The sequence below is a fragment of the Apteryx mantelli genome, chromosome Z, assembly GCF_036417845.1.
Source record: "Apteryx mantelli isolate bAptMan1 chromosome Z, bAptMan1.hap1, whole genome shotgun sequence".
Taxonomy (NCBI): Eukaryota; Metazoa; Chordata; class Aves; order Apterygiformes; family Apterygidae; genus Apteryx; species Apteryx mantelli.
Window position 1 is genome coordinate 61,147,207 of NC_090020.1, and position 16,928 is coordinate 61,164,134.

Consider the following 16,928-nt stretch of genomic DNA (forward strand, 5'->3'; position numbering starts at 1 on the left):
ATCTAATTTAACAAAGAGTAATTCTATAGTTCTGTAGATTTGTAGAATAATTTAGGTTGGAAGGGACCTCTGGAAATCACCTGGCCCAACCTCGGGCTCAGTGCAGGGCAGCTTAGGACACATTGCCCAGGGCCTTGTCCATTTAAGCCCTGAGCATCCCCAAGGATGGAGATTTCATCAAATATTTAACAGATATGCTTAACAATTGAATTGAGACATGACAGTACAATATTATATAATTCCCTTAAATGCCTAATAAAGTAAATTTCAGTCTATTTAACTTATTTATTTAAAGATTATTTATATTAATTACAATACACAAAAACCTGCAGAAATGGTTTGAAGCTTGAAATTAATGTTAAGAGTCTGGCAGACATTTGGTTCAAACTGCACTGACACATCTCTCAAGTGGTGTTGCTCCAACTTTCTTGTAGGATCAAGCTGAAGAAACTTCTCAGAAAAAAATATTTCTTCAAGCCAACAACAACAACAACAACAACAACAACAACAACAACAACACTTTAGCTTACAAAAATTCATTAAAAAAAAAAAGACAACTGCATTTTCTGGTATTATTAGCTAGTACAATAAAGTTACATCCTTTGGGGAACATGTTTGCTCAGTGAGGAGTGTACAGGATGGAGCTCTAAAAGAATCAAATGAATAGGGATGTTTGAGAACAGTACCTTGCCCCTAGCTCACAAAATCTCTTTTATATGGAATCGTGGACTTAAGGACAAATAAAGTTAGACTTCATTACTCTTACCTTTACCTTAATGTCTGTTAAACTGTACATATTGCCTTTTCAGAAGACTTGCACCACTTTCAAAGAATCACATAAACGCATCTTTTTATGTAACCAATTAAGAAAAAATGAGAGATGATAATGCTCTCACAGAAACAAAGGGAGACTAACCATCTCTGTCATAAATGACATTGCAAGACTAACATTCAATCCTTTCGAAGAAGCATAGTTTTAACTCTCCTTCAGATGGCTACAGCAGGAGTTTACTCTAGCCTAATTTTAAACTTTAAACTAATTTTAAACTTACTCTGCCATTTTAAACTTAGGTTCATTTTCCTTATTCCCTTTCTTTTAAAGGGTTGGCTTCAAAAGTTTCCTGGCAAAGAAGTTGTCTTTTTTATAATGAAAACTAATAAACTTTAAAACTAATATAAATAATATTATCACTACAATCATCTGTAAATGAGCACCCATTTGGATCCACAATGGCAGTCTTTACTTTTGAAAGACACGTAATGAGGATTTTTTTTTTTTTTTTTTTTTTAATAAAAGGCTGGGGAATATTCTTCCTGCTATTAACATGACCTTCTTCTGTTCTATTCCTAGCAGTCCATGGTAGCTTCTTGACCCAGAACACACCTATCAAAAAACAGCTCACTATTTTTGTCTTGAATTCAGAAATCTCCACAGATGAATGGAAAGGAGAATGGAAGACAAAGAGCAACACTCTAAGTTCCTGAAAAAGATGAAAACAAGAAGTATGGGAGACTCTGCTCACACAGTCATGCTGAAGAAAGGAACAGATGGCATTCCAGTTTTACAGGAAAAAAGGCCAGGGAAATAGAAGGAACAAGAGTAGTTGCACATGTCCAGCCTTGCTTTTTCCAGGTCAGTTAGCTATCTAGATATATTTGTTTTCTGGAACTGGGCCAACTGACCACTTTAGAGTAATGAAGTAAAAAGAAGAATACCAGATTGCTTGTCTTACTATCCAACATCTGTAAACCACTTAGTGATCTGCTGACAAACCACAAGGGAAGGAAACAGTAAGAAAGAAGTGAAAATGCAAGTGACAGTGAAGTGAAGACAGTCTTGCCTCTCCTTAACATTAGCTTTTAATATATTCCATAGCACATTCCACTACATAATTTTAATCAGATGCTTTTATGCAGGCATCAGCACCTGAACGTTTGCCCCCGAAACAAATACTGACTGCTGCTGAACTGCTCCTCTTCATTTACTCCTGTTCACAGGTAGAAGTTCCGCTTAGGAAGATTTCTACATCAACACAGAATGAGATAAGAGAGAAAAATCCCTCTGCCTCGGAAAAAAAAATTCAGAGCAAAATTTTTTCAATAAGGTACAACTTGCAGACAGAAGATCTAACAACCTTTTCAAATATCATTCAGAGAATTAACTTCATTTAAGAAATTGCTAGATTATTCATGTTACACCAGCCTTTTTTGGAGTAGTCAGCAAAATTCTCTGTTTATACAGTCCAGGGCGATGAGGTGAACAGGCACCTCCTTTCTCTTCTATCAGCATAGCAGTAGTAGGTGAGTATGTACAGGGTCCCAGCTGTTCTGATAACATTAGGAGAAGGGAAATGCCACTCTAAGGTAACCAGCCTCATGCCTGTATGAACCTCTGTGTCACATGCCACTGTTTTTACCATGGTCTTGTTATTTTAAGCAAGAATGGGAGACACAAAAGTCATTCCTTCCATTCCTTTTCTCTCTCTTCTTGGGAACTCTGATCATACTCTTCACAGTTAAACCTTGAGAAAATTAGGCTTGAGGAAGATGCACATGGACATGTTCCCTACCCCCATGCTTACTTAAAGGGCTGACCAACATCCAACATAATTTTCAAAAGATTAGGGAGAGAAAAGAGGTTCTCTAATTTTATTTTATTTTATTTTATTTTATTTTATTTTATTTTATTTTCAAAGCTGCAGTTCTTTTGTGGCTTTGGGAAGAGCTAAGAGAATTGGGAAGATGGGGAAGGGAAGGGAAGAGAAGGGAAGAGGTAGGAATATTTCCTTCCCTTTCTCCAACTCTCAAAGTTATAAATGGGACTCCTCCCCTTCACCTTCAGTCACTTGCCACACACTTACAACAACCTGGAGATTTGTCTACTGGCTTTTACAAACGGAATCAGGAATCAGAAATTCTAAACCCATGACTATACAAAATAGGGTAAGCACACACATATACTGCAACCCTCTGTCTCTGTAACCTTCCTTGCCTTTATTCTCTAAGGGTTCAGTTGTCTGAGGTGCAAGGATCTGGGGCAAACTCTGATACAGATGAGCTCCAAAACCTTTATTCACACATCTGAGGAAACTGCTAAGCTATGAGAAAGATCTGAGACTATCTGAAAAGTAGAGACATGCAAGATAATAAAGAAAACAGGAGACAGCAGAATGATTGTTATAACAATGATTGCTAGTAGCTCAAGGATTCAAAGGAAAACACACAAAACATGGAAATGTATAATATCTTACAGGGGGAAAAAACCCCCCACAGAGTCAGTGGAGTACAGCAAATCTGCAATGTCAAGGATCCATTCAAGGAGCAGAGGCGGCCAACCTTTCCTCTCCTGACTGATGCCTACTGGCTTAGCAAAGACTCAGATGTTTTACTGGGGTGGTGAACATGTTAATGCTCAACTAAGATTCAACAAGCTGTCACACTACCTGGGCATGTGTGATAGACAACAACAAATTACTTTATACTTTTAAGTTGTGTACATCCTGCTTGCAGAGTCTGAACACAGTGAACAAAAAAGGAACAGTAACAATCTGCAAACATCTTTTAAAAGACTAAAATTCTCCATTTATTCTTCTTTAATTTTCCACTTTTAAAGAACAGCATATACAGAGAGGCATTATTGTGCAGAACATCAGTATAAGCGAAGAATTAGTGTGCCTCTGCAAGTAGAGAGCACAAGAAAGACGGCAATAAGGAGATGTTCTCCCTGTGAGCACACAGGTTGAGCATCATAATACATGTTCTAAATAAACACATTAGGAACAGTTTTCAAGCTAAGGTGTTTCTCCTCTTTTTAATTAGATGTGTGATCTTGGTAAACCTTGCTTAATAAAAATAGTGTTTACAAGGGAGGCCTTTCAAAGCTCAATGCTTTGAGTCTCTCTCTATATTACAATTACCCTTTCATTCTCCTTGATTCATACAACAGCTTCAGAAAGAGATCTAAATATTTTATTACTCGTGTTTGCTTTTTTCTTGATATAGTTTGTTTTTATTGAACCACTATTGCAACAGCACATCCCCAAGCAGAAAGGTAGTGTTTGCTATGCAAAACACACAGTCTGTGATTGGCATCTAAGACCAATTGATCTACCCATTACCACTATCTCCCTACCCCCACAAGCATTACTACAAAGCTATTGATTTAAACACTGCCGATCGGTTTCCATTTTCTGATTTTGGGCAGGCCAATTAAGAAAGTGAGTAATTGTGATTACACTGCTTCAGGATCAATTACATTTGATGCAAGACAAAGTGCTCCTTTTAGAACAACATAAAAAAAGGATTATGATCAGGAACACTTTACTACTGAATCTGCTTTAACAAAAATGCAAAATAACTGACATAGTATATCTCTGTGAAAGACATTATCAGGAAATACAAGAATATTGACACCTTTGTGTGCACAATATTTTTAGCCATATTTTGACAAACTTCTGGAAGTTATTCTTCCTCTTGGACAAAGGCTTTTTAAAAAAGTATGACAAGTTAAAAAGGCTTCTGGTGAGTGCACTGTGACACAGCCCAAGAAACATCCCAATGCATAATTTCTTCAGTGATATTGACATCAGCAGGGTTTTGAACAATACATATTTTATCAGTAATACAGCAAATTTAATTCAAAGAACATTTTACCTATTTTTATACCATTTTCTAAGAGCTAGTATCAAAAAGACAAGGCCCTATCAATTAGCAAAGGAACAGAGTAAGCAATTTCTATTCTTAATCTAATTTTAAACTTAGCTTGAGCTTTGTCATTGGACTCACATTGTCCAAATCATTAAAATAAATACACCACTGAGGTCTGAGGCAAATCTATTTACAGTGATGTTACTCATAGTCTGGTTGGTGTTCAGGAATATTGATCTGTCTTGTTTGTCTAATAGGAAAATAATAAACAATTACTAGGCAACATTGGAGAAAGTAATCAGTTTTTATATATCACTAATACAGCAGACCTCCCAAAACATAAAGGTGATGATCTGCATAAAATCAATGTGTTATGCTACATTGCTTATCCTCATCAGTGCTGAGATTCTTAGCAATAAATGGTTTAAGTTTGGAACCAAATCACTGGTATACTGAAAAGATGTACTTAAAAGAAAGTATCTGCTCTGCCTAAAAGAGAATGTCCCTGCTTGATAAACTGAGCACATTTTATTTAAAATAAAAACATATTTATAGAAACAAATATGCCTCCTATTTTGAAGCAATTATGAAATTGCATTGCCTAGAATGGAATTCCCTCTCCCAACAAAACTTGCATCAGGCTAACATACAGTGCAGAAAAGCAAGCTAGATTTCCAAACAGTCCAAAACTGCTTCCAAATTCCAGCAAACAGCATACAGACAAACCACAATGATGTAACATGCATAAACTACATGCTGCAGATGTCTTGCTGGAAGTACCAGAATCTTTAAAATGACTTCATATGAGGATCTATTGTACAAAAAAAGGCTTAGGGAGAAAAAAATATATCTATTTTTAATAGTAGATCTTCCTGCCACTAAAACAGGAAATTCACTTTTAGTAGTGGTTCCTTTGGTGTCACTCAGTTACATTTCTATTGTAAAGCTTTCATTCCCACCTTTAATAACATGCAAGTTTTCCAAGCTGCGCTTTGCAGTAGTGCACTAAAATTTCTTCAGTACTAAAGAAAGGTAAAGAACAGTATTAAAGAAGTACAGAACCTTCTGAACAGGAAAAGAGTTTTCCTGATTTGGAATCTTGCAATATGAATGTCTATTCAATATTTCTTTGTGTGCAGAACATAGGAAGTAGTGCTTCTTGCAAAAAAAGATGTCAAAAAATATGATTTCAAAATACATCAGAAAAATTCATAGCAGGCTCATTTAGTGCATTTCTGTAGTTTCAAAGGCTATATAACATAGCACAAGCCTGAACTGCTCGTAAAAGAAGCTGTGTAGCTTTCCCCTCATACATTCACTCCTCATGTTTGGACATTGCTACTCTTTCCCTGGTTTCAAATGCTGCTTTGTAACAGTGTTCTCACCAGGTGAACAGCTCTCTGCTAGCCTGCAATGCAACAGAAACTCACATAAAGGAGGATCTCGAATATGCCAATAAAGAGCATAAGAGACATAAATCCTATATATAAGACAAAATGTAGCTGGCCAGCTGATTAATTTTTTTCATTTTCCCTCTAATCATTTTAAAAAATCTACAGCATTAGGAATGGGCTTCTACGACCAGCAAATTTTGGGGTTGGTTTCATGTAGTCATGTTACATAGATCACCAACAGCCATAACAAGCACTTGAGGTATTAAGATCGGTCAAATGTGCTTTTCTGATTAGCGATTTCTTATGAGGAAGAACCCATACAAAACACTCGAGCATACCAGCCAGGCCTGACTGCTCCAATCAGCATGGTGGTATTAAGAAGTATTCCAAAAAGAGGGGGAAAAATGAAAATAAAGCTTAGGAACAGGAAAGTAATTCTAACTAAAAAGAGAAGTTAATGCTTCTACTTCATTTCCTTTACCCCAAGGGAAAAACAGGACCTCCCAAATACAACCTGTTAAGAGAGTCCTCACACTTACACATATGGTTTCAAGGGATCTAGACTTGAGATTGCCATCAGATCAGTGCTTTTTAAACTAAGTACTGAAAAATTTTGTAAGATGCAAGAAAACCAATAATCCTTGTAATAACAGAACAAAACAGTAATTATGTCTCATTTTGCTAGAAACATCCTTGGCATATATCATACTGTGAACTGCTTTTCAATTCTTTAAATGTTTAATAAACAATAAGTCCAATACTTCCATGTAAATTTCCAAGTTATATTTATGGTCAAAAATTTAAACATCACATCCCATTATTTTCATATGGAGACTTTTATTTTTTTCTCCCCTTTGAGAACTCACCATAACTGGAAACTGGCAGTCTGAGTAGAATCACAGAAGTCGATCCCCATTGAGACAGTAATAGATCCCTCGGGCTCAAGAGATTCTACAAGAAAACATTTTGAGCAGGTAAAGTAAGCATGCCAAACAACAGAAGATCCCGGACTCAAAACCCCCAAACCTCATGCAGTTAGAAAATCTATATTTAAAAAAAAAAAAAGTTTAATAAAAAAAAAGTAAATACTTGCAGTTTAATTTCAAGTAGATCTCAACCAAATGTCACACTTCCAAGTTGAAGTGTCTTGGGTTTTTCCCATCACAGTTAAAGCACACAAAATGTTACCATTAAAATCTTACAGTCCCATCATCACCAAAATAAGGGTTTATATTAAAAGAGATAGGGAAATTAATTACAGGAAAACAAACATTAGAATTACATCCTTTTGCTTTGCTAGCATTGGCACTTCATTTAGAGTAACACCAGTTTCCAAATTTAATTAATAAACAGTAAACCAGAACAAGTATTAGTAAAACTTACATTACCATACAGTAATGAAAAAAAGTCAGAATTTAAAATATTTCATAACTGATGTGGTTTACTTATTTCCCAATATTTTGCTTGCATTAGTAATAGAAGGCAGCAAAAAGATTATGAACCCAAAAAGGAAGATAATTTTGTGCTTTACAGGCAGTACAGAATGAGGTATTTCTCAAATTAAGGTATTAAGAGAGACATGCTCCTTCTTACTTTCTTGGCTATATCACTGTATTATTTCCACAATGAGAGAGTAGTTTGTATCATGAAAATTAAGAAACCTGAACTAGTCATAATATTCATTTCAGGATTTTTCATATTTTTTACATGAAACAAGTGAATGTGTCCGTTTATTCACTGTTATTGTGAATATAGTATTGCTTGATTTGATTTACAATATTACTAGTTTGCTACTTTTAAGTCTTTGTGACTTTATTTCTTTGAATATTTAAAGAGAGAGATCCAAAATTTGGCTTACAGTCAAAACTACTCTGCAATCAGAACTCTGGACTGGATTTATCATCTTGAGAAAGAGACATCAAACAGTTAATATCCTCCCTAAAAGTGACTTAAAGAAAAGACGACTCATTAACTCACTAACTCTTATGCTTCTACATTCCTCTAACTTGATAAGGATTCTAACAGTACTGTAGTCCAGTTCAAGAGAAGAAATGCACGTAAAGTAGAGGAGCTTGGAGCTTAAAGGAGTGCCTGGAGCAAAAAGGAGCGCGTGAGTCCCTCCCGTTTATATTAAGGAATAGACTCACTTTTGTTCCTCCTCCATATACTACAGTGCCCTACGAAGAACTCTGAAACAGAAATGAAAGCAAGTAGGTTGTGTGCACAGATACGAAATTTCCCTTGCATAAAAGTTGCTCCAATCTGTGCTTTTCTTCCTCACGTTTTCTGTCCTTTTCCACTAACAGAAATCTAGCAAAAAAAATCCCAATCAGAAGGAAGCAAGTAGAAAGGTAAGATGAGACTACAGCATTGCTTTTCTGAATTAATGCACAACACCGAATCTAGCAAGCCACACCCTGTGAAAGTATGGTAGACACATACTAGACAAAAACATACATTTTCGCTCCACAGCGGAAAGCTCAGTCTCTCACAGGGGAAACAAGTGAGAAAGCTCTGGGCCACCAAATAAAGCTTGGCACACAAACCATTGTGTATACCTAAATCAAAACCTGATACTTCAGAGCAGCGTATCGCTACAACCATTCTGGACTAAGAATGCAAGAGAGACAAGGTCTGTGCAGAGAGAGAATAACTTTTATTAGATGAAATTATTAGAAAAAGCAGGTAAAGTTTCAGGCACAGAAGTTTTGAGATATAATAGTTCTAAGGAGTAATTTTCAAAGTCAAATACAAGTAGAGGAAAGCTGAATTCAACTTTTGTTAACCAGATTATCTAAGAAAAGGCAGTTGCATGAATATATCTATATATGTATGTGCATATATATATATATGAATATATGCAATGACTACAGAAAAATACTTTTTCCTTATTTGAAATTTAGCAAAAGAATATGATTCTGCATTTTTAAAGATAGGATACTCTTACCTATTGGATTAAACCCATGCATCCTCATGCCTGGAGGTAACTTCTTCTCCCCTATGTGAATATTCTTTATCTTCTGATCAGTTGTATTGGTTAATGTCACTTGCACAGATACCGTACAATCACCAAAAATGCATGGCTGTCTAGAGAAGTGATAATGAGCTGCTAATCCTTTTCCACTCATTCGATGAAGCAGTTCATGTGTTTTTGTTGGCACAAAGACTTGGGTAGTGACCTGTTAAGTACAAAACAATTAACAGTCTCACAAGGATCCCTTTCTTAAAAGATTGCTAAAATAACTAATAAAACTTAAGTTTTAAGGTTTAAATTAAATCTCATTCTTAAGTTTAAAATTAGCATTTAATTCTTAAGTCTTAATTCGAGTTCTATATATATAATAGAAAAGTTATTTCATAAAATGATTAGGAAATGTGTTATTCATGTTAAACAAGTAGCTTCTCTTTGCTACCATATAACTTGTTTTATTAACATTATTTATAAATATGAAAACATAAAAAGGTAGAAGTCCAAACTCTAGATATAAACACATAGAGCAAAAATCCCTCAATATACCTTACAAATTGTGACACTGACTCAGATTTTCTCAAAACCCTCCTGTGATTTTTACCTAAAGATTTTACCTAACCTTTTAAAGTGTTACTTCTCATATTTCATTCACAATTTCACTCACATGATCTCATTCACTTTTATTTTCAATACCGTACTACAGAGAGCAAAAGACTTGCAAAGGGCAGCCAGAACAACATTATGTTTTTATGATTTTTTCCTCCCATAGATCATTAATCTTCAGTTCTATTTAATACGGCAGTACTAGAAATAAATAAAACATACACATACCCTGAACAAAGGCGTTTGGTTTTTGAAAATTAGAACTCTCAAGATATTTACTTGACAGTGAGGATTGAGAGCTGACAACGGTTGTGACTGCAAGGCAATCTACATAACAGTCACATCAGCCTGGTGAACAGTTTTTGCTTTAATTTTAAAATTTCTAATGCATGCAATTGTAATGCTTAAAGAAACCTATAGGACAGATACCTGCAATCATTCCAGGGTTAAAAAAGAAATTCTCCAAAGAGTTAATAGAACAAGAAGCTCCTAGTAACCATGAGATAATCCCCCACAAATCTTACACAGCATATGTTTAAATAATAGAAGTCGTTTGTGTACCTTTGGATGGTTTATGAAAATAACCAATCAATTCTGCAGACACAACATTATTTCTAAAGGAAATCTATGTGACTCATGATGCCTGCAGATACACAGAGACAAACCACACATATTTTATCAGTTTATTACAGTAAGCAAATAAGCGTGGAATGAGAGTGCACATAACTGTCTACTTAACGCTTACTGAAACATTTATAAGAGCTGTTATCTCCCTAATAACAGACAGACAGTGTGCAATTTTAGAGAGGAGAAAAGCTTCATATTTTTTAACACTTCACTAAAAAGTAACTGAAGAGTGTAAAATGAAAAATACTCTGTGCAGTTAGCTGGTAATGGACCATATTATCAACTCAAGTTAGATTTATAGGATACAAACTAGTCACTAATAGTTATTTTATGACATAGCGTGTCTGCTTTTTTTGGGTGAAGATTATCAAGATTAAACTTGTAAAACTTTTTTTTTTTTTAATTTAAATACAGCTGTTTAGAATGACAGAAATGTAAAAAGTAAAATAAAAACTGCCCCCAGCCCATTTTGATTGAAGTCCACCAAGAAGTAAAAGTCTTTGCAGGGACTCCACAGTGTTGGTTTCATATGATAAAATCACCCTGGCGTGAATCAGACTGTCCCCCACGCTAACTGCACACAGAGCCCCTACAACCTTTGCATATTGAAAGATGATCCCATACCCTAAAAGAAGCTGCAAATACTTTTAAGCTACTTCTTAACAAGAAGGGCAACATTAGGATTTTGCCTTAAAAGTATCCCACCGATTAAATTCATAAAGGAAAAGTGTAAGATCACTGACAATAATTTTAGTTCTCTTTATCACAACAGTGCTGATTAGATACAATCCACTGAATCCTCTGCATATGAACATGCTCATTTTGCCAGCTTAATAAGGCCTTTCCTCTTTAGACAGCAACCGTACAAAAATTATGTAAAACAATTAAGTTCAAGTTAATATAAAAAACTATTTTCCATAACTATTTAAAATAGAAAGCACTACAGGGTCTTTTAAACAGAAATCAGAGCTGGACATACTTTCCTGGGTGAAATATTACTATTATTTTTACAAAGGAGGACATAAATACTTCTTTTTTGGTTTTATTTTATATTTTTTCCTTAGTTTAGCAATGCAGTAATAACAAACTTAGATTAACTTTTGATCCTGATTAGGACAATGTATACATGTTTGGGTAAAACAGTATAATTGGAAAAAAATGTTTGCTCCCAAGAAGGACAATAGTTATAATTCTATTCCTCTAAATTACATTCTGTTAAAGCGATGGACTGAATCAATTAATCTAAGTAGCCCTTCTCCTGCCCTCCTATTGGCAATATCCATGACATAATCTGAGAATGACCTACTGAGCTGTGCGAGCCGGAGCCTCGCTCACGCTCCCCACAAGGTTACGCTCCAGTAACTTCCGAACAGTTAAGACGAGGAGAAGGGCTAGCGCAAAGCCCAGCCACATTTACATGATCTTTCAATTCAAGCTATAAGAGCAAGTTAACCGTAGTTTTATAACATTAGGAGAAAGATGTAGAACCAAGCAAACAAAGGAAAGACAGCTACTGGCAGAAAACAGCATATTCATGATCTTTTGCTCCATTACCAGTTACATATTAGTCACAATCACAGGGCAATGTCTTCCTTACACAGCTCTTAAGAATAATTCATAAAAAAGATGCAATAAAAAAAGCAAACAAAGAATTGCAGAAAGAATTTCAACAGTCTAGTCTGCATTATTATAACTAGGATTTCAAGAGGCTGAGGGCAAACCCCAACATTAAAGCTTAATTTAGTCTTGCTAATACAGATTGCTGAACTAAAGACAGCATCCTCCAAGAGGGGGGAAAGCAAGCAAGCAAGCAAACTCATTTTTTGCAGTCTAGAAAAATGATACCATGATTCAATTTTGGCTAATTTATCTAGAAAGACAACCACTGGCTTCACGTCAAGTTCTAGAAAATACTTAAAATAACTTCCTTCCAAAGGCTCATTCAACAGTTGTGTATCTGCTAAACATCTAAAGTCACATGTGCTAGAAGTGCTTCAATTTCTAATACATCATTATCCCCCTCTTTTTGCCCTGTCACCAACTTTTAACTAGGCTCTACACTTACCTGAGTGATTAATATTTCAATGTGACTAAGTGAAAGTTGGCATATTAATGCCCATGTTTTTAGGCCAGTAATTTTAAATACTGGTTTAAATGCCCAATTTTTTAAACCAGCCAATTTCAGACATAGAAAGTAAGTTCCAAAATTCAAAAAAAAAAAAAAAAAAAAAAGAAAAAAAAAAAGAAAAGAAAGAAAAAGAACACCACCCCCCCAACTCCCATCTATTTTTAAATCACACAGATAACAGTCTCAGACCAAAAAGGGCTTTTATTATACTCCCAATAGTCTGCCTCTGTAAGGCAGCCAAAATTAATGCTTTTCTCTGCTTCTTCTTTACTCTAATATTGACATGGTCTCAAACAGCTATAAAAGCAGCCTTTCAAAGAAGCAGTGTGAATCTGTGAATCTACAGATGATGAAAATCTTCTCTAATGTTTTCTCAATTATCCTCTTCTAATATTTTTATGACCCTTAGATTTTTCATTGGTTCTCTTACAATATGGCAAACTAGACGGACTTCCAGTAAATCTGTGTCAATAAAAAGTCTTGTCCCTAGAACCTAAGGAACTACTATAGCATATAAGGGAAACAGAATTAGGCCTTAAGCTGGAGTTCCTGAACAGCAGAAAACTCTATCAATCCCATACCATATTAATCAAACATTTTTAAAATGAAGAGCTTACTTTTTGGTATAATTTTGTGTTTTATGTATAAATGCGGGCCAGTGAGATAGACTGCATTTTGCATTTATAACGGAGCTTAAAGCTTTATATTAAAACAAGACTTTTTTTTTTTTTTTGAGTTTTGGCATCTGTGCCTTTTTCTTATCCTGCACATGACGAAACGTGAATAATCTAATGAAAGTTAGTGAAATCTTTAAAAAAGCCCCACAAGAAAGAATTTAAGTAGTAACAGAACAGGAATATTCTCATGATTAAGTCTGGAGTATTAAACAAACATGAAGGAAAGGGCTAAACTCTGTATCATGATTATGATCCACAGACCATGGTATAAATTCAGAAGTGCAAATTCTTCCCCATAGGGCACTCTGGGATCACTACTGGAATATGAAAAGGGCTTACACTGATACTAAGGGAGAATTTTTTTCTTTTAATTACATTTACAGAAATTCCTACACTCAAAGGCTTACATTGCTTCCCAATAAACATTTCAACTTCTAAAATATGGTGACCAATCAAAAGGTGAAAGTCACATCTGTGCAAGGAAAACCTCAAGATTTACTGTCACTTTGTCCCACATGCAGTTCAACTGCACTGACTCAAGTGAAGCACAGACAGTCTGGTGGCTTATGCACACATGTGGCTTTCATCAAGCAGTGTGATATTTTAAATTCCTTTGCAACAGTCATCAGGTGTTTCAAGGAGAAGACATTCTCCCAATACACTAACAAGTAATTTACCTTCAGTTTAGGGAGCCCAGTGTTCCACCAACCACCTGACTGAGGAGTTTGAGGAATACCTGAAGTAGTTTGAGAGTTAGAAAAATAGAGTAAGGTGTCAGCCTTGTCTTGTGTCCTAGTTATGAATTTGAAAGAGTAGATGCTGCAGACAGGGATTAATATAGATTTTGGCATTGAGTTTAAGTGACTTTAAAGAAGTTATTACAAATATTTCTAATATATTATTTTAATTTTGGCAAATAGCCAGTACTCTTTAGAGACAAGACCTCTAAAGTGAAAACATACTGAACTCTACTGGCAATAAAGTAAAATTTTACAATTAGTGTTATACTGTGCAATTCCTTTATATTGACATTTCTTCCAACAGAAGCACCTAGTGCAAACTTTTCCCCAGAAAAGGACCTCTTGTGTTAGGATAACTGCATAATTTAAGTTGAAACACTTACTACAGAGTATCACCTATGAGCCAAAACATGGAAGTGAACTCAGGCTCAGTTCACTATATTGAAATCTAGCACAGGTAAGTATGAATGCTAAAGGGCCAATTCCACCATTGCCCCAAAAGGGCAAACATCCAGAATCAACACTGACCCCAGCGCGCTCGCCCTCTATATTGTCAATGCGGGTGCAGAACCTCTGCCAGTACCGCAACACCACTCTGCTGTAGGATGCTGATGTGCCAGCATTTCCCAAGGCCGCTTTCACTTTACACATAATGTTTTAGCCTGGAAAAATCCATATTCCTTAGGTTGTGAAAGTTATAGTTCACCTGACTGAGACTACCACTAAAATGCAGCCTTCTCATGTTTTTCTTCCCCTGAGCTTAACTTTTTGGTCTTAAAAAGAAATAAAAAGCATTGTTACAGCTTGCAGTGTCAAAAGACACGGAGATTTGTATAAAACATGTTATTTGCAGTTCCTTTGCTTAAACTCAAAAAAATATATATATATTTTTTGACTTGGAAACAAAACTCATGGCATCAAAGGACTAGCCCCCTTTCACAAAGGTTCCCCCTTTCATACTCACAACTCTGAGTAACACAACCAGAAACGTAAGGGCGTACTGCAAACACAAAATCCCACCAAAGGATATCTTTACTACAGGCTCTATTGTATAGACACAGATTTTAAAGTTAAGCATGCTGCTTTAAATATTAGCTTTGGCTGTACTAGGTTCCTTGCTTGACTACTCAAGGCAAGTTAGGGAATTCTTTTCTCATCTACTTTTGAGATTACCTTGGTACTAACTAATATTAAGCATTTCCGCTACTATCATTAAAATCCTCCAAAGATTCCTAGTTAATTGAGCACAAAGGTAGCAACAAGAAGACTGCGACAGTGATGATTAATTAACACCTATTCCAATTTAACACAACTGTTAATACACAAATTTATTTAATAATAGTTGAAATATATGATTTAATTACTTAACATTTTCTAAAGCTGCTGGCATAATAAAGCACCTTTAGTGGCAACAGTAGAAGGATTTTTGTACATTTTTCATGAAAACATCCCAAACGAATATAATAGTAAAAATTTGTACACAAACCTACTTTTACAACCATGAACTCCCCCAGTTCACTCTACAGTTCAAGGTTCTATTTCACAGCTCTTACAAATGTAACTTTCCCTAATTCTTCTGGCACATTTAAACCAAGAACTGAGATGCTACAGACTAGGAACAGCAACCATCGTGAACAAACATTAAAATGAAAACTTTCATCAACTGCCCACAAACCAGAAGTAATTCAGGAAGATTCTATAACTGCTTTTTTAGTCTTAATATGCCAAGACATCATGCACCGCAAGGTCATTAGGAGAAAAGCATGCAAAAATAAGGTGAGAGTCCACCACTAAAGTGAGCTTTTTAAAACCCATCTCTCTGATGTTACTATATTTAACGACAGCATCATTCAACAGCCTTTTAAAGAGTAATCTGTTCCTCCAATATCCTCTAGATTCTGTGGCATAAGAAAACTGAAAACATTTCAAAATGCTGCTGGCGTTAGAAAACAGAGACACATCACTTACCAACCTTAAAAAAAAAAAAAAAAAAAAAAAAGACCTTAACACCAGTTGTGGTGGGGGGGGATCCCACCTTCCTAGAATTGTTAGCAAAGAGCTTTTAGAGTATGGTAAAAGTACCTATGTACTGACATCATTTATAAGATTCTAAGTCACCTTACTTTAGCAAAGGCAATGTCCTTGGCTTTGACTTATTTTGCACTGCTAGCCCAAGGGCCACATGTCAACCTACTACCAGTCAGCAACAGGAATGACAAGGCCAGGATCCTGAATTCAGTACATATGCCCCAACAGTGGTAAACAAGTTCAGTTAGTTCCATGCATAGTTCTTCCTTTCAATGACAAAAACTTAACTTTCCCAAACAAGTTTTAAGTTCTTCTTAATATTTTGGAACAGAACTTCAGACTTGTAATTTGAGCAGCTGTTGCTGCATTCCAGCAGCAACCTCAGGATATGCATGATGATGGCTCTTCAAGTAAAAGTAACAAGATGGAATCTTACATGCATCAACCAAGCCTTGGTTATTTACTTTTTCAAATACAACAAGCTAAAAAAAGGGGAAAAAATCCCTAACAGTTTCAGAAATCAAAACATTGTTAGTTATGAAGTATTTACTCATAATCTCATCTATATTTAAAAATTATACAATTTCAAGGCTTAGGGAAACTCAGGATGGTTAGATAGATGTAGAACTGGATAGAAATAAGTTATAACAAACTTTGATCCGGATCAGCAATGAATCTTTTGGTGAAATTTCAGGATTCCCTTCACACTACTGTGAATTTCTGCTTTTTTGTGCAATCCAAACTTCAGTTAAGCAGAGACCAATAATAATCAAAAGAGGTGAACTAAAGCAACTTACACCTGTCATAATATATCATTCTTATATGTGAAATAGTTAATTGCATTCATAAGGAGTAATTCATATACTCAGAAGAATTTTGTGAACTCACTGTCACCAATACCGAAATCCATCAGGCGCCCTCCTCCCAGAAAGGAGGCGAGCTTCGATAAAGAGCTTTCAGCAGATTCTCTATGAATTCTTGAGTTCTTAATGAACAACAATAAAATCTGTTTCCTCATTTGGGATATCCTTTTAGCATAATACACCAATGAACATGGAGATATGGAACAATATAATGTTAAACTAAAACAAGATTTCTAGTTTTTGAGTGTCA

General features: G+C 35.4%; 1 protein-coding gene across 4 annotated transcripts in view; it reads right to left on the minus strand.

Annotated features, from left to right (window-relative positions):
- AP3B1 (adaptor related protein complex 3 subunit beta 1) overlaps positions 1–16,928 on the minus strand; it is a 159,085-nt gene that overhangs the window by 21,683 nt on the left and 120,474 nt on the right. For all 4 annotated transcript variants that reach the window (XM_067316248.1, XM_067316245.1, XM_067316246.1 and 1 more), the window contains 2 exons: positions 8,989–9,220; positions 6,908–6,992 (listed from right to left, as the gene is read on the minus strand). In XM_067316248.1, coding sequence (XP_067172349.1) covers positions 6,908–6,992; positions 8,989–9,220 — 317 coding nt within the window. The remainder of the gene's footprint in view (positions 1–6,907; positions 6,993–8,988; positions 9,221–16,928) is intronic.